The following is a 19,209-nucleotide window of genomic DNA, read 5'->3' as shown; positions in this document are numbered from 1 at the left end:
ACTAGTAAACTTAATGAAGAAGGCATGTCAAAAGCCAATACAGCCTGAAAACTAGGCCTCTTGTGCCAAACAGTTAGCCAAATTGTGAATGCAAAGAAAAAGTTTTGAAGGAAATTAAAAGTGCCACTTGAGTGAACACACAAATGATAATAAAGCAAAACAGCCTCATTGCTGATATGAATAAATTATATTGGGCTGTATAGAAGACTAATCCAGCCACAGCATTCCCTTAAGCCAAAGCCTAACCCAGAACAAAGCTCTTACTCTCTTCAATTTTATGAATACTGAGAGAGGTGACAAAGCTGAAAAAGAAAAGTGTGAATCATGAAATTTAAGAAAAGAAGCTGTTTCCATAACATAATAGTGCAAGGTGAAACAGCAAGTGCTGACGTAGAAGCTGCAGCCAGTTATCCAGATCTAGCTAAGATAATAAACAAAGGTGGCTGTGTTTTGTTTTGTTTTGTTTGTTTTGTTTTTGTTAATTCATACCTGAGGACATTTTTTTCCATTACTTTTTTTAGAGACAGTGGAATAGAGGGAGGTAGGGAGGAGAGAGAAACATGGATGTGAGAGAGATACATTCACTGGTTTCACTGGTTGCCTCCTGCATGCACCCCAGCCCTGACTGAGGGTGGGAAGCGAACCCACAACCCAGATACGTGCCCTTGACCAGGAATCCAACCCTTGACCCTTCAGTGTGCAGGGCTCTAACCACTTAGCCACAATAGCCAGGGCAAAAAAGGTTTTTAATGTAGACAAAACAACCTTATATTGGAAGAGGAAGCCATCTAGAACTTTCATAGCTAGAGAGGAAAAGTCAATGCCTGACTTCAAGGCTTCAAAGCCTCAAAGGACAGGCTGGCTCTCTTGTTAGAGACTAATGTGAAGCCAATGCTCATTTACCATTCTGAAAATCCTAAAGCCATTAAGAATTTTGCTAAATCTACTCTGCCTGGTCTCTATAATTGAAACCACAAAGCCTGGATGATAGCACAACTGTTTAAAAATTGGTTTACTAAATATTTTAAGCCCCCTGTGAGACCTAGTGCTTAGAAAAGATTTTTTTCAAAATATTATTGCTCATTGGCAGTGCACCTGGTCACCCAAGAGCTCTGATGGAGACTGACAAAGAGATTAATGTTCTTTTCATGCCTGCTAACACAACATCCATTCTGCAGCCCCTGGATCAAGGAACCACTTTTACTTCCAACTCTTATTATTTAAGAAATGCATGTTGTAGGACTAAAGCTGCCATAGTGATTCCTCTGATGAACCTGAGCAAAGTAATTTGCAAGCCTTCCAGACTCACCATTCTAGATACTATTAAGAACATATGCAATTCATGGGCAGGGGAAAAAATATCAACATTGAAAGAAGTTGATTCAACACTCCTGGATGACTGAAGAGGTCAAGACTTCAGTGAAAGAAGTAACTGCAGATGTGGTAGAAATGGCAAGAGAACTGGAATTAGGTGTGAAGCCTGAAGACGGGACTGAATTGCTGCAATCTCATGACAAAAAAATTTAACAGATGAGGAGTTGCTTCTTATGGATGAACAAAGAAAGTGGTTTTTTAGATGAAATCTACTCCTTGCGAAGATTCTCTGATAATTGTTGAAATGTCAGCAAAGGATTTAGAATATTACATAAATTTAGTTTACAAACAGCAGCAGGATTTGAGAGGAATGACTCCAATTTTGAAAGAAGTTCTGAGTAAAATGCTGTCAAACAGCATCTCATGCTACAGAGAAATCATTCATGAAAGGAACAGTCAATCAATGTTGCAATCTTCATTGTTGTCTTTTTTTTTTAATATATTTTATTGATTTTTTACAGAGAGGAAGAGAGAGGGATAGAGAGTTAGAAACATCGATGAGAGAGAAACATCGACCAGCTGCCTCCTGCACACCCCCTACTGGGGATGTGCCCGCAACCAAGGTACATGCCCTTGACCGGAATCGAACCCGGGACCTTTGAGTCCGCAGGCCGACGCTCTATCCACTGAGCCAAACCGGTTTCGGCTGTTGTCTTTTTTTAAAAAAATTGCCAGAGACACTCCAACCTGTAGCAACCCCACCTTGATCAGTCAACAGCCATCAACATCAAGGCAAGACCCTCTACCAGCAAAAAGATTATGTATGACTCACTGAAGGCTCAGATGATGGTCAGCACTTTTTTTTTTAGCAATAAACTATTTTTTAATTAAGGTATTTACATTGTTCTTTTTGGACATAATGCTTTTGCATAGTTAATAGACTACAGTATAGTATAAACATAAATTTTATATGCATTGGAAAACCAAAAATATTTGTGTGACTGGCTGTATTACCATATTGCTTTATTGCATTGGTCTGGAAAAGAACTGCAGTATCCCTGAGGTATCCCTGTACAAAGGGCAGAGTATATGGGAAGGGGTGTGGTGCTTCCATGCCCACTCCAGGGGAGTCAGGATAGCTAAATTAGGGTTCCGGGCCCTCCTCCCTCTCCTCTACGTGGAAACAGACTTGCAAGAGGTAACAGTCTTGTAAGAAACTGCAGAGACAAACAAAAACCAGTTCTGTCCAGCCAGGCCAGGAACCCTGACTGAAGAATGACCTATAGCTAACTGCTATGCTATTATAATACTATTATTATTGCAGATAGATCAGTACCCAACATGCACCAATGTCATGACACTTCCCAAGAGGACCAAATGAAGACAAAAATCCCTCCTCTTGTCGGGAAGGAGGTGCTTCACTTACCCCTCCTCAACTCCACCCAGGACCACCCAAAATTTGCCCTTTCCTGAGTTCTTCCTCACTAGCCCAAAACTTAAACCTAGGCCCCAGACTCTGAGAGGCAACTCACTTCTGGAGTCTGCCTGCACTCCCTTATCTGTGTGTACTTTCACTTTAATCAAATCTCTGTGTTTTACTGAGTCTTTCTGTTTCAGTTAAGGACCTGGACACTGCCACAGGGTTGAGGCCTCTTTTGGCCTCCCCATCAGTCTCCGAAATCACAGGTGTATCGCCCTCCCAGGACCTCTATGTGTTCAACAACTCAGAAGCTCTCTGAACCCTCTCCTTTTCAGTATTTATTAAGCTTCACTACATAGGCATGATTGATTAAACCATTGACCACTGGTGATTAATTTAACCTCCAGCTCCTCTCCCTGCCCTGGAGGTCAGTGTGCAGGGCTAGAAGTTCTACCCCTCAATGGACATGGTTGGTTCAGCTGGCAACCGGCCCCCATCCAGAAGCTATCCATCCAGGGCTTTTCCAAAAATCATCTTATTAACATAAACTCCCACGTGGTTGAAAAGGCTTGATATGAGTAACAGAAGACACCCTTATGGCTCTTATAGCTTAGGGAATTCCAAGGGTTTTAGGAGCCGTGTGTCAGGAACCATAGATGAAGTCCAAAATATACACTTAGTGGCCAGATTATTATGATCTCTGAATGCATAATAATCTGGCCACTCAGTGTGTGTAGTGTGTGTGTGTGTGTGTGTGTGTGTGTGTGTGTGTGTATTAGAGGCCCAGTGCATGAATTCGTGCGTCGGGGGGGGTCCGGCCAGCCTGGCCAGGGGGAGGGGACATGGGCGGTTGGCTGGCCTGCCTGCTGGTCGAACTCCTGGTTGAGGGGACAATTTGCATATTAGCCTTTTATTATATAGGATATACACTGAGTGGCCAGATTATTATGCGTTCAGAGATCATAATAATCTAGCCACTCAGTGTATACTTCTTATTATATCACACTATCACAATAGCAAAGAGAGGCTTGGTGACTGATTCAAACTCATACAGCCATTGATTTAATTAACCCAACCACTTAAGGGCCACAGTTTAAATTAGAACACTGCAATGCTCTTTCCACCATATAAAATGGGGTCTCTCATGCTTATGTGCCTTGTTTCTCTTAGAAATTACTAGAAGACACTGAAACCACCCTCCCTCCCACCACTTTTCAGAAAGATGGTCATAGCTGAGCAAACACATCATAATTAAACTTTGGTTTGCTTTTCATCCTATATAAAACTTCAATGACACTAAGAAAAAATTATTCAATATCAAATTCAAAAGCAATTTCATTAAGCAGCTAAATTATAAGTGGCAAAAAGATGCTATTTCATATACTCTCCTTAAATTGCAACTGTTTTCATCAATTTTTGTACTACTCTCTGTATATAATTGTCAATTAAGATAACAAGTAAGGTTGCTAAATTACTCTGTACTCACTCCCTAGAGATGAAAACTAATTAAAAGACATGTGCTGTAGATATGCTAATTTGACTTACGGCTAACACCTTTGCTTCCCAAGTATGACATGTCAGAGGCATCATGCTGATGCTTTCCAAACATCATACTAATAAGCTTATAATTGGCCAAGAGGTCAGAAAGGATGTAGGTTGAAGAAAAAATAACTTAGAATTGGTTTACCACAAAATAGACCAAAGTACAAAACAACAACAACAAACAAACAAACAAACAAGAAACACTACCACCACTAACAATAAAACAGTGCTACTTCTCTTTGGAGTGATTTTTATGTGTATTTACATAAAGAATAACCAGCCAAATATACATTTGGGGTATATGTCTCTATGTAGTCACCAGATATCTTAGTCAATTGAATTTAACACATATGTATTAAATTTAAATCAATACCTAGAGAATACCCTCATGTAAAAAAACCAAAACGTATAATTTAAACTAAAGTTAATGAAATGCCTGAGGACATGGGTTCTTTCAAAGGACCATAGAACTATAGATTGTCCATATCCAGTAATTGCTCAATAAGATCATGTTTGAAGACTACCTTAAAGAACTAAGAGTGGGGAAAATAAAAATGTCCAAAAGTCAATATAGATTTTATAAATCAGGGCTCAAAAATTGAGTGAAAACATTTATAAAATTTAGCAAAGAAGGAGCATTACAATATTATCTGTTAACGACAAAAACCAAATATAATTTTTCCAGTGAAAAGCTTCTATTCCTCTTTTCATGACCTATTACACTGAATTATAATGGAATCTAATCATAGTCCTCCCTACTGTAGAGTTTAGAAAACCATGGCCAACAGGCTAAATATTGACTACCACCTTTTTTAAAAAAATAAAATATTATTTTAATACAGAAAAATGTATCATCTTCGGCTATTTGGATATTATAAAGAGTTGAGTAGCTGTGACAGAGACCATATAGCCCACAAAGCCAATGATATTAACAACTGGCCCTTTACAGGGAAAGTTTGCCAACCCTTGGCCTGTTCTAAATTAACAGAAATTTTAAATGTATACAGAAACATTTTTATCTCAAAAACCACAATATAAATATAAATCATGCAATTTAAGGTGTTAAATCCCCTTGATTAGGAAAGTTTTAACAGAGACTCTATTATAAGGTTATATTGGCTGTTTGTTTGTCACCTATTTTAGTTTTCATTACAAATATAAGTTGCTCTCAGATGTCCAAGGCTGGGTTCAAAGACTTGCTTTTCCTGCTGGAGTATAAGACACAGTCATCCTCTACCATTACCGCTGTAAATACTACCTCCAGTCATATCAGCTTCTCATCAATCCCCTACTGTAGTGTGGGCTTTTGGATCCAACGTTTCCCCATAGCAAAAGCATATCCATCAAGTTTTAGACCTAACATTATTTCTAGCATTCTGTGGGCAGCATCAGCTCACCATCTACAGGGGTTCTCCTGGCACTTTGGGATGTAGGTCTACCAGAGCACATATATTCTATCCTATTATGGTCTTTACCAATCTGGTATTCAAAATCTCAATACCAACTAACAATTTCTCTCTCTCTCTCTTTAAAAATTTTATTGAATTTATTGGGGTGATATTAGTTAATAACATTATGTAGGTTTTAAGTGTACAATCTAGAATACATCATCTGTACACTGAGTGGCCAGATTATTATGACCTCTGAATGCATAATAATCTGGCCAGTCAGTGTGTGTGTGTGTGTTTGTGTATATATATACTAGAGGCCCGGTGCATGAATTCGTGCATGGGTGTGGTCCCGCCAGCCTGGCCAGGGGGAGGGGACAGGGCCATGGGTGGTTGGCCAGCTTGCCTGCTGGTCGAACTCCTGGTCAAGGGGACAATTTGCATATTAGCCTTTTATTATATAGAATATACACTGAGTGGCCAGGTTATTATGCATTCAGAGATCATAATAATTTGGCCACTCAGTGTATATTGTATTGTGTGTTCACCACCCAAAGTCATCTCCTTCCATCACCATTTAGCTATCCCCCCTTTACTCTCTTCTACCTCACCCAATAATTTCCTCCTCTTGATGCAACTATGCAATAGCTTCCTCTTTCTGACACTCCTCTCTGCTAATATAATTTTTCACATAGCAAGCAAGTGATATTTTCAAAACAATAAATCAGATCCCATCACTTCTTTTGAGTAAAATGAAGACTCCCTTTATTACTTACAATAAAAGTCAAGCTCCATACTCTGGATTACCACACCCAGCATGGTCTACACCACCTCACTCTTGAATATGGACTTCTAATTCTCTCCCCATGCGTTTCTCTCCAGTCACACTGGCCTTGGCTTCATTGCTACTTTAGGCTCTTTACTTTGCCTAGAATATTCTCCCCTCTGCTAGTCACATGATTAGCTGGCTTCTTCTCCTCATTCAGACAGTATAATGCTATCTTATCCTCTGACCACTCAGTCTACACTAAATTTCTAGGCATGTCTATCACCCCACCTGTTGTTAATTCCCTGTAGAGCCTTGATCACTATCTGACATTGTTGTGGTTTTGTTTTGTTTAAATTATGGTCTCTCTCCTCTCCCCAGAAATGTTAAGTGGCATGAGCTCCAGGACTTTGTTGAAAGTACTAGTATCAAGAAAAGTATCTAGACCTGGCCCAGTGGTTGAGCATTTACCTATGAACCAGGAGGTCATGGTTTGATTTCCGGTCAGAGTATATGCCCGGGTTGCTGGCTTGATCCCCAGTGGGAGGTGCATAGGAGGCAATCGATCAATAATTACCTCATCATTGATGTTTCTACCTCTCTCTCCTTCTCCCTTCCTCTCTGAAATCAATAAAAAATATTTTTTAAAGGAAAGTGTCTGGCACGTACTAGGTATTCATTGAATATTTGCTGAATAAATGAAGTATTCTGTTCTTTATTCCATGCTACAAAATTTACATAGCATACAGGCACTGTAGTTCTTTATTTCCAATGAGCTTAAGGCCTAATTGAGAAGATAAGACAGATACATACTTGAAAAATAAGCAGGTAATTCATAGTTAATTAGCAGTCGCATGTTAAATAGTGCAGACAGATGCTGTAGTGTGGGTGGGATTTAAACAGGTGGAGAGTAGACCATCTCCTGTGCATGAGATTGGGCAGAAAGAGATGCAGAGAGAGCAGAGTCATCAGGGCAGCCACAAGGAGGAGCACTGGCTTGTTCACTGTCACTGAGTCACCTCCTCCCTGGAGGCAAGCAGACAAGGAAGAGAATCCCCATGGGGCTCGATACCTCCTGGGACTGCTAATCCAGCATGATACCCTATATCTCTGCAGTAAGGAGTTACATACAAGCATTTGCCATTATACACATCACAGAATAGAATCAGTCCTCTCTTCACCAACCTGTGATGAGAGGGAGATTTCTGCAACTTTCAAATAATCTAGGAAAGTAGGAAGCAATGCTTGCCACTGGAGCGATGCAGAATTGTGCCAGAGACTCTGCATCTGGGAAATAAAACATAAATCAGGCCTCTTCATATTTATTACACTTACATTTCTAAAAGTTATTACAAACCCATTGATTAGATTGTAGCTGGCTTCAGGGTTTTTGCATTGAGGAGAGGTCTTAGTAAAGTAATTATTTAAGGGAAGCGGAGGGCCCACGATATACAATATAATCCTCAGGCTATTTTTGAGTGCTTATTTTAGGTAATTTTGTTACTAGAAAAAGGAGTCTGAGATTTAAGGACAAGTGAATGGGGCAATAATATAAAGGTTGTTGGTATAAGGAACCATATAACCACACTGTCTTTTAATCTTTCTTTATAAATCTATATCAGCTCACTTTTGCCCATCTTACCTATAGTGAATCATTTCTCCCCAATGTACTAAACATGCCAAATTTCATCACCAGTGTTTAATATATTTTTTTCTTATAAACTTTTGAATTGATTTGGACTGGTATATGCCTTATAAACTTTTGAACTGATTTGGATTGGTGTCTAAATATCAGTGGGGTACCCATTGTGTTTTAACAGCCTCTTTGCTGGTATTGACTATTGTTACTAGGTCGCTCTCCTCTGTAAGATCAAGTCACATGCAACCCAATTTTGACTGAAAGCAAATGACTGACTAAATATGTATTTTGGGGCAGTTATTTTTTCATTTTTCCCTTACAATTCAAAAAAGGAAGGATCCTCCACTTTCTTACCACCTATTTTTCATGTCTAGACTTTAGTAGTATTTAGTCCATGTGTTTATTCAACAAATATTTCTGAATGCCTGCCTTGTGTCCTACATATGCTAGATGATGATTTCATTGTGATAAACTAGTAAAGCAGATCACTGACCCCTTTGAACTGAGGGTTTGCTCTTCCTTGTCCACTTGCCTCCAAGCAAGATGGTGGGGAGGATAAAAAAGTAAAATAAAAAAAATGCCAAGAAAGAGAATGGAAGGTGGGCTGCTACTCACTTAATAGGGAAGTGCCATTGAAGCTTAAACTTCACGGTAAAGAATCAGAGGGAAAAGAGTCTGGCAGAAGACCAGCAGCAGGGGGAATATGAGTTTCTTTCAAGAGGCCAGGTAGCTGGGAATTAAATATCTGCGTTATAGTGCCAAATATACAGTTGACATTTTTCAATATATTTTTCATGTATGCTTCATAATTTTGAATTGTATTCCAAGGATGAATATAACACAGGTTAATATAACTGGATGTCCATTTCCAAGACTCTTTTCTTCTCATCCAGGTCATGCTATTGGAAGATGAAAAGCCAAATTCATAAACTATGATGTGAGTTCAACAGATTGGAAAGTCATGTGGCTGAAGAGTGTGTGTAACCTTTATAGGACATTTACCCTACCCTCAAGATAGTATCAAAATCAAATTTAAAACTCAGAAGGCATTCTTGCTAAGAAAAGAGTAGAATTGGTTTCCAGTTTAGGAGATAAAATAAAAATCACCCAGTAATAATACTAGTTAGCATTTTAATTTTATGAACATTTTGAAATATTAAAGGGGATATTTTCTAGGTTTTGATTATGCATTAAGGTGTCCAGAATTTGGAAACAAACAAAATGTCACCAGATAATAGTGAAAATCAATTAAAATTTTCTTCAGGTACCAGTCTTTGACTACTGGCTATACCTGCTTTAATTCTCAAGTGAGGAAACTTTTAATTATAATATGGTGTTGCATGTTTTCTCTGAATGAAATTCAGCATCTCCTGAGAATGAGAATTAGAAACAACCATATTAAATGATTTATCAAGAAGACATCAGGCAAAAGCTTTATGGGATATGTTGTATCATTTATAGGTAATGAAGTACTGAGTATCTTGTAGATTATACTGCTTAATTCTTTTGTACTTAATGATTTGCTATGAATGAAGCACCACTTACAATGCTTTATTATTATTATTATTATTTTTGCAGATAGATAAAATAAGGGCCCAAATCCTTAGGTTTAATCCTTATATTTTTTATAATTAATTCCTATTATAAAACTGAATTTTAATAAATAATAATAATATAATGTTTTAGACTGCAAGAGCTTAGTTCTAGAATCAATGAACATAGAATACTAGTGTAAGGCAAAAACTGTAAAGCTGTGGCCCCTTTATTGGGCCTCAATACTAGTGAACCAAACCATCATCTGGGGTGCTATGTGTTATCCGGGCACTCTCTCCTTGGGACACCCATTGAATCTTCTGTACCTGATTCTACTGCTCTTTTAAGTCTGATAGAAGAGTAGATCATTTAAGTCAGATGTATATTTCAATGGCATAACTTATGATTAATGGAATTATCATAAAAATTTGTATAAAATATCCTCAACACTGGTAGTTTTCTGCTATTATTATTAATTCTAGACATTCTTAATAACTTCAGAAATTTCATGCCTAAGGTCAAAGAATGTTCTAAGGATTGGCTAAGCTGATCATTAGCATAATTGAACATTAAAGCATAAAGAAAAAATATGCTTAAGAGGGCTTAAAGCCCTAGTTGGTTTTGCTCAGTGGATAGAGCATTGGCCTGTGGACTGAAGGGTCCCGGGTTCGATTCTGGTCAAGGGCATGTACCTTGGTTGCGGGCACATCCCCAGTAGGAGGTGTGCAGGAGACAGCTGATTGATGTTTCTCTCTCATCGATGTTTCTAACTCTCTATCCCACTCCCTTCCTCTCTGTAGAAAAATCAATAAAAATATTTTAAAAAAAGAGGGCATAAAGACAAACAAATTTTTACTATCTATGAACTTGACTTTAACTATAAATGGCAGAGTTGAATAAAATATAATAAAAAATGTTGGACTGCCAATCATACAATAACAAAGTTTGCATAAGTTCTGGATTCAGGTGACTTCTTAGATTTGGAGAGCCCTATCAACTATAAAATTATTTTCTTACTTAAACCTCATGATAATCATGTAGGCAGAGACAGGACTCCTATTATTCACTTCATACTCTGCCACAGAATCACATGATCAATACCACACTATGATTTTTTGCATAACAGGGTTTGGCCTGAGAGTCAAGAGAGACAGATCTGCTATACCACAGGTCAACTCTTCAAAGGAGCAGACAGGGGGAAGAGGTCCCAAGGAGAAACAGGAGTCTTGATTCATGACAGCTAATCAGAGCATTTAGGCAGAGGTTAAATGTTCCAGAATCAGAAGAGAGTAATGGTCCTCAAATAGCAGTTCCCGTCTGTAGGCAGAATCATAAAGTTGCCCCCAAGATTCCCCGACCCTGGTGAAATATACCTTCTTCCAATTAGTCATCCAAGCACTCGATACTGTGCTGAAGGGATTGTGTTGATGTAATTAAGGTTCCAAACCAGTTGACTTTAAAATAGAGAGATAGAGTCATCCAGACTTAATCACATGGAGTTTTTGAAAGCAGAGAGTTCTTTATAGCTGGTGGCAGAGGGAGACGTTAGAGATTCAAAGTATGAGGGGACTTTATACACAAGTTCTCCACTGCTTGTTTAAAGATAAAGGGCACTATGTGGCAAGGAGTGTATGATCCCTAGTCAACAGCCACCAATAAATAGGACTCCAGTCTTGCCACCACAAGGAACGGAATTCCACCCTTAACCTGAATAAGCTTGGAAGAGGACCCTCAACCTTGGATGACATAGCAGCCCAGCCCACACCTGGATATCAGCCATATGAGACCCTGAACAGAGAACTCAGCCAGGCTATGCCAGACTCCCAGAACATGGGAAATGGCGATAGAATAAATGTGTATTGTTCTAAGCTCAAACCTACATTTGTGGTAATTTGTTACATAGCAAAATAACACTACAGTACCACCACCTCGAAGGGCGCAGGCAGATGAACCCAGAGACGATGGAGATTGAAGATTCTGGTTCCTAGAGAGGCAACCTGGAAGGAAGAAGTATACTAAGCCAGGTAATCAGATAGAGAAACTAAAAATCAGAGATCCAGCAAAAGTTAAGTCTCATCAACTAATCACATCAAACACAAGGAATTCTGAAGTTCTAGGACTACAGAAATAACCCAAACTAACTTGTAGTGTATCTGATCCAAGCTTAGCTGGCAATGAATGTTCAAGAAAATAAGGTGGGGAGGTGAAGATGGGACAACATGGGAACCCAGCAGTGAGAGGAGAAATTGGGCAGGTTGGAGCCTGGATGCAGGGGCCATCCATCAGTGGATTCAGCTACACTGGGGCTAAGACAGTGGAGATAGGAACCAATTTACATATGATTCAGTCAAGACTGGGCTCCAAAATCTAAGGAAAGAAAGAAAAGGAGAGAACAGGTATCTTGACCACCTGGCATTCTAACATGCTATGGCTAAAAATAAAGGTTCTGGCAAACCCTGTACCCCTCCATTACTACTTATTATGCACCTAGATTAATATTTTAGTTCAAGGAGCAAAAAGAAAAACAAAATGTTGAGAGTAAATGGAGGCCAAGTTTTGTATAATGAGCAGAGACCTCTAGTGGGAGCTGGGAAGAAAGGAATAAAGGTGAGCACAGCTGTATTCCATTTCAAATGGCCTTTGACAAACCATCAGGTCTTGGACAACATGTAAAGACAAAACACAAAAACAAGCAGAAAAACAACTAAAATGATCAGTGCTATGTGGATGTGCCTGGAGTTTAATGTGTGTATAAGAAGCCCCAGCTGCTTCTAGCAGCCTCTTATGAGCATTTTTTTATACCTGGTATGAATAAGCATATTTAGACTACAAGCTTATGGAGGGCATTTTAACTTAGGATTAAAGCAGCCATTTTCATAAGCTTAATAGTATGTAGAAAATTACAAATAATGTCACTTAGTCATTAATTGTATTTAATGTCATGAATGCCATTTAAGGATGCAGAGAACTGGCTGTGCCACCAGGATGTCACTAGTAAATGTAATTCAGAAAAATAGATGGGGATATTAGTTGGATATCTTTTTCAATAAGTTCATGCTCCTAATATCAATGAATAAAGCAAAAGTCTTAATACATTTTGTTTTTACCAGCATAGGGAAAATATTTCATTAGAATAAATGCCTTCTTTTTTCCTGAGAATGGCTTCCTGTTACATTTTTGCATTTGCTGCTCTCTTAGGACCAGCTTCAACATAAGTCATTGGAACAGAAGGAGTGCCTGTTGGGGTTCCTTTAAATGGGTCCAGATGGTACTCGCAGTCAATAAGAGATTACCAGCTTTCAAGAAGAAAGATTTTATTTTCCTTCTTTTCTTTCCTGGTATAAGCCACTAACCCTTTTAGGTAACTCAACATCCAAATTTCTACAAACTTCACTTTTTTACATCTGACAATATCATCCACTGTGTGGTAGTCATCAAAAATAGGATATAAACACAAGCTATTACTGATGCAGGACAACAACTTGGTTACCAAGGAAATGCCAAGTCTCTGTAAAGGGGTAACATTTAACATCACCTTTTAATCAGAACCACGAAGTTGCTCAATAATGGAATATTCAAGGCCATTGAAGTGAATTTCTATCCCAGCCGATACGAACTTATTTCAGTAGGATGAATAAGTTCATCTTTGTGTCCTACAAATAGCTGGTTCTTAACCAATTTGGAAACATCAAAGGTTTTTAAAAAGCAAAAACAATTTACAACTGAGAAGAATAAAAAGGAGGGAAAAAAGAAGTGAGGGAGGAAAATGTCTATAAACGGTTATGGGTAGATAATATAGGATTGAGATGATTACAGAATTCATAGTTTTAAAATATCTACATAAAAATTATTAATGCAAGTTTAAAGATACGCTTGATAAATTATGCAACATTGTCCCTACGTTAAACTAACTACAAAATTATAATGCCTTTTATTCATATTTCTACACTAGAATCCCCAGCCCACAAGTCAATTGATGACTATAATCAGAATGTTTAATTCAAAAGGTTATAATCTTAAGATTCTCATGTTTCTTAAGAATTAATGAATATTGTAGGGTTAGAGGGAGAAACTGAGATAAACCTAGGTTAAATCTAATACTAAAAAATGACATAAGCATTCATTTAGTAAAAAGGTTTACTTTGGAGTTAACAGAATAACTAACATTTTTTGAAATCAGCTAAAACCAAAGCAGAACAAATCCTTTGGTAGAAATCCACAACTGCCTATCAGCAATTATAAAAACAATAACACTGACCTTGAATCAGCCTTAAAGGTCTCTGAAAACAATTATTATTATCAGCTTTATGAATTTTCAGTTGCAATCTCAGCCACAAATTCAATAAATTCAGAGTTGACGACTAATAGGAAGATGGCTCTTTAACAGCTTTCATTGGAAAAGGCTTTTGAGAAAGTACACATTTTACCAGCATTTTCCATGTTACAAATGACAGCTCTTTCAAATCCTGCTCAGCACACCTTAGATGAAGATTTATGATATCTCAGGCAAATAACAATAAAATTCAAAATCAAATTCAGTCAAAACTAGAAATGATTTAAGTAAATCATATCTGCAATCTTGGGAAATCAACAGTGAACTAAAAGGATTTTATACCTGGAATATTTTTTTATTCAATGCAACTCTTGAAACATTTTTTTTTATCATCTTGAGTATATAATTTCACTTCCTGCTCTCTCTTAATAGCTAACACAGTGGAGAAACCCAATGAAAAAAGATCCCTTGCATGTAGTCATTATAACTAACAGATTCAAAATCTATTACTGACAGTCAGGTACCATAACAACCTTGCATTGCTGAAAACTGCTAGGAAAGTCTTCAAAACCAGCAAGAGTCTGCTTTAGGGAAATCCTGGACAACACCGAGGACATTACTGGTAGTCAACATCTGTGGGTGTTGCTATGGGCACAGCCACAAAGAACCCCGCCATCTCTACAAAAAGGAATACACACAGAGAAGATGGGAGGGTCGCAGAAGGTAAATTAATAAAGGAATCAAAAAGAACACGTACGCCGGCAGTATAGAATAGGTACACGATTTTGAGTCCATGCTTTACGCTAATTCTTTTCTACTGAAGCTGGAGAATCCAAATTCAACTGGCCTGTAATTGTGACTAAACATGAACCAGGGGGCGGAAATAATATCCTAAAACTCTGCACTTGTACCATCTTATCACAAGCCTTCATTTGAAACTCAAAGTCAATTATATTTAAAATAATATTTAAACTTCCACTTCTAAACCCTTGATGGTCGTTTATAAATGTACAGAAGAGAAAAGAACAGGTTACTAGGAACAAGAACCCAATATTGATTTTCGGCAGTGCAGTAAGGCATCTCCATTCTATTTGGCTGCTGTCAAAGCCACTCTTTTAACAGCTGGAGTCAAATTGCACTATTTACAGCAAGAGCCCTTGTCAAGTGGACCATAAGTATCCTAACAATACACTATTCAAATGGCACTTTGCCACACAAATTGCTGACTTGATGAATAACCTATGTCAATGACTAAGGCCAATATAAAAGTTTCATTTTTATGAGAGGTTTTTACATTCCCACATTAAGTGAGCTTGCTTCGGAGAACTATTCGGCTATATATTGCGGGCCTTTGGACGATGAAAATAATTAAAATCTGTTTAAATACATCAAGGGAACTTGACAACATTAATACGGATCTGGTGTTAACTACATTTGTCACACGAGTCAGAACCGTGCCCTTCTGTTGCTGGCACTTCCCACCGGCACGTGCGGCACAATGCAGGGCTTCAGCCGGCCACGCACCATGAAATACGAGCATTCTCCTTTTGTGCCTCTGATTTACGTCCAACGAATGTTTAGATACAAGCCAGCCTTTGAAGTCCTGTGAGGAAATCCGAGGTTGCTTCTGTGTGCAAGAGGACAGCTGGAGTCACTGAATGGTGCATGGTGCATTTCCTGCTCTTCCTAGTGCCGCTGAGGCCTCCTAAATTAGTTTGGAAACAAAGCTGTGATAGGCTTTTCATAGTGTTCCTCAACATTGAGGCAACTTTGTACCAAAAAATATTTAAACCCATACCACAAAGTGAGAAGAGGGACATTCTTCATTAAGCAGATGTAAAAAAAAAAAAAAAAATGTATTATTTAAAAAATTTTTTTATTTAACTCCATGATAGTTAAAATATAAATGTAAAATACATACTTGTGAGAAATGGGTATCCTCTGTCAAAAACATGTATCACTTCACATGTGTTCCAAAAGCAAATTGCCTTGTATATTTCTTCACCTTTGTATTGTATATTTCTCTATTCTATCACTAGGAAGGGTGTTACTGTGTAGGTGAATCCTATATATCCAACTCTCATTTTAACATGTGGTGCTAGGCAAATTTCAAGTGCTCAACAGCCACGCGTGGTTAACGGCTACCATATTAAACAGTGAAGCTCTAAATAAGCAACAGGGGGAGCCATTGGGGACGCGTTCTCTAGAAAATCAGTTTTTTAAACACACATGCCCAGGACAGACAGTGCAATGGGTTTACATTGTAGCAGTTGAAATAATCCAGTTTCTCCTCTTACTCATTTTTCAGAGAAGCAATGCAGATAAAGAATTTAAAATCAACAAGCCAACAGGCAAAGCAGGCCTTCTTTCTTTAAAATATAATGAAGCTATCAAGATTTCTGCCTTGTAGAGATGATTTTAGTAAGATTGTTTATTTCTTACTTTGAAGCTAATTTCCTCCCACTGCAATTTAAACAGTTTCTATCTTGTTTCATCCTCAGCAGAATCTGAGAAAAATCAGTTCCCCATCACTAATATATTGTGTTTCTTTAAATCCTTTGAGACCTTGGCCCTCTCCTTCCCTGAAGACTTTTCTTTGGGTAACTGCACAAATTCAACTCCTCCAGCATTTCAAATTGGACTCATTTTAAAAATGTTTTATTGTAGTTGTTGTTCTTTTTAAAACCTTTCCCCAAATCTATGTGCGCTCTTCAAATGCAAGAGGAAAATATGAATAGACCACGCTAATAAATTCCAAATATTGCCAAACACAAAGAACTCACTCAATAGTTCTTACAAGCTATGCGTCCACTTAGACAGTTTACCATTCTAAAATGTTTCATTTGTGTTTTACTAAAATTCACACTAAAAAATCCTGAAACACAGAGTACCCTTAAACAGTTCTAAATTTCACTGGCTTATTGTACCTCATTTTTCCCACTTCTAAAATGAGGGTTCTTTATATCTTCTTTTTCAAAAGGGATTTTTTTCTGGTAAAAACTTATCAAGCATTTTACTATATTAATAATAAGGAAAATGGAGAATTTATAAGCACTCTTGAAATTTCACCTTTATCAAATTGATAAATAGGATTAAGATAAAAAATCTCAATGGCTCAAATCTAAGAGAATGAAATGAAGAGATGCAGTTCATAAGTGGAGAAGAACAAACGAAAAAAGCTCTAGTTAACAGTAAGCTCATTAGAAGCATAGGATATAGAACCAAGGAGGGGATAGCCCTGTCTAATTCAACTCTCTTACTCTGTAGACAGTGAAGGTTGGAAACTGTAATCATCTAAGGTAAAGCACTAAAAAAGTAAAGTGGAAGTCAGCCTAAGAGTAAGAAAACAAGACCCTGGCATTTTATTGCTTCCTGGAGTCAAGAAAGAAACAAAATTGTATAAAGAAAATAAAATCTATATATACTATTATCACTACCTAAAGGGTAGCTCTGAGGTCCTTTAAGAAACTGAAAGAAATAGTAACGAGTTTACCTTCTGGGCATTAAACTCGTAAAATGGGCACTTAATGAATGAGATTTGCTCCTGCAGACCCTAGACATTGGAAACCTAAAAAGCTGGTGATCCTAGTGATGCTGAGTGTATCTAAATAATTGTCCCCACAATGATCCAGTTTTTATGATACATTTTTAGTTTATTTGTAATTAGCACTATAAAAAAAGGTAAAATACTCTCAACTAAAAAAAAACAACCAACCAAATAAACAAACAAACCAACAACAAACCTAGACCACAGAATGTACGTTTCTTTCCTCTTATCAATGGAAAACCATCCATCTAGAGTTCAAGAGTTAATATAAAATTGGCTCAATTTTTATAAGCTACAACCTATTTTATCAAAAAGAATGCTACACCAAGAGAAATAATCATTCAAAAAGATATCCTGATTTACAGAAGATCACTTGGTGATATGTCTGGTAGATGCAGATCATATGAGTTCTTGTTTTTGTGCTGATATTTACTCACCACATATTTATAAGGCATATTAGTTCTTAGTCAGGGTTGATGATGTCTGTTAAGCAGCAGCTTGATTTGAACTTACCTTACATGAAGACTCCACCTGCAGACCAGGGCAAGGTATTGGCCCAAACTGGTAGGAGCTGGAGGGTCTCTGCTCTATACTTTTGTGCTTATGTGTCTCTGAGGCAACTGAAAGTACTGACTCAGGCTTTAGAAACTGTGAATCATCACAATTAAGAATAATTCTTGCTCTTTCTCCTGTTTCATGTCTTTCCAAAGTGCCTGGAAAACAAGATTAGAAATAAAAATGTATGAAAAATATTTGTCCCAAAAGAATGCAAATTAAAAAAAAAAACACTTTGAACAGAAAAATCACAATTCTTTAGCTTTCTCTAAATTATTCAAATAATGGTCTTACAAAGGCTGAAATTATGGATTTGAAAAGCTTATCTTCCTCTTTGTGCTTTTTCATCCACTGAAATCAACATGGCATTCAATAATCTTTAACAGTAAAATCTCTTACTTATTATAGAATAAGTAAGTGATCAATAACAAAAAACGATAGAATATTTTAGGGCCGTTTCTTAGTGTACTAACTCACAAACAACAGAGAGCCCACAGTGCTTTGCTTGGGTTCCTAAGCTTAAAAGATTTGTGTTGGTGATATAGTTCAAGTGAATAGGGCAAGTAAGAACTCACATGCTTTATTACTACCTCCCTCACCCAAGTGTTCTCACAGCTTCAGGAATGCAGGCCACTCTAGGGTGTTGTTGTTGGTAATGTTGGTATTGTAGCTGTTATAACATTTGACCTTTATTTCTTATGTTATTAGAAGAGGAAAAAAATCCTTCGCCCTTTTCTCTGCCATTCTTGCAGTTTCAGAATTTCAAGGTGTTGGCAAGTTCAATTTAAAGTTAAAAGGAACAAATATAAAACAGAGCAACAGTATCAGAAAACAATTTATAGAGTGTTTTTATGAAATACAGTGCCATATGCTCAGTGAAATCTCAATATATATGAATTAATTATGATCATTGTCTCATATCAGTTGAGTTTAGTTGCATTATTCAGACCTTATTAAATACACAACCTATATAACTACAAAATAAAGAAAATTAACTTGACATACAAACCTATTGTATGTCAAACCCTGACAGCAAATAGGTAGAGAGTCCCATGTGTGCCAGTTATTGGTTTATTAATTTATTACTTTATTGTCTTTTAGTTCCAAATCCACCCTTTATTGCCTGCTCTGGAAAATAGATATGGTCCCTTTAAATATTTTTCTTTTACCAGCTGTTGCAATGTTAACCTGTGTGGATAAAAGGTGCTGGAAAGGCCTGTAGAAGAAAGGAC

General features: G+C 37.4%; 1 protein-coding gene across 1 annotated transcript in view; it reads right to left on the bottom strand.

The window, feature by feature from the left end:
* WDR72 (WD repeat domain 72) overlaps window positions 1–19,209 on the bottom strand; it is a 183,754-nt gene that overhangs the window by 113,209 nt on the left and 51,336 nt on the right. The window contains exon 13 of the mRNA XM_028147777.2: window positions 17,936–18,135. Within this exon, the coding sequence (XP_028003578.2) occupies window positions 17,936–18,135 (200 nt within the window). The remainder of the gene's footprint in view (window positions 1–17,935; window positions 18,136–19,209) is intronic.

This window comes from Eptesicus fuscus, chromosome 5 (genome assembly GCF_027574615.1).
Source record: "Eptesicus fuscus isolate TK198812 chromosome 5, DD_ASM_mEF_20220401, whole genome shotgun sequence".
In the NCBI taxonomy this organism is placed as follows: domain Eukaryota; kingdom Metazoa; phylum Chordata; class Mammalia; order Chiroptera; family Vespertilionidae; genus Eptesicus; species Eptesicus fuscus.
Note: the sequence above shows the minus strand (reverse complement) of the source record. Positions and strands in the feature narration are given on the sequence as shown.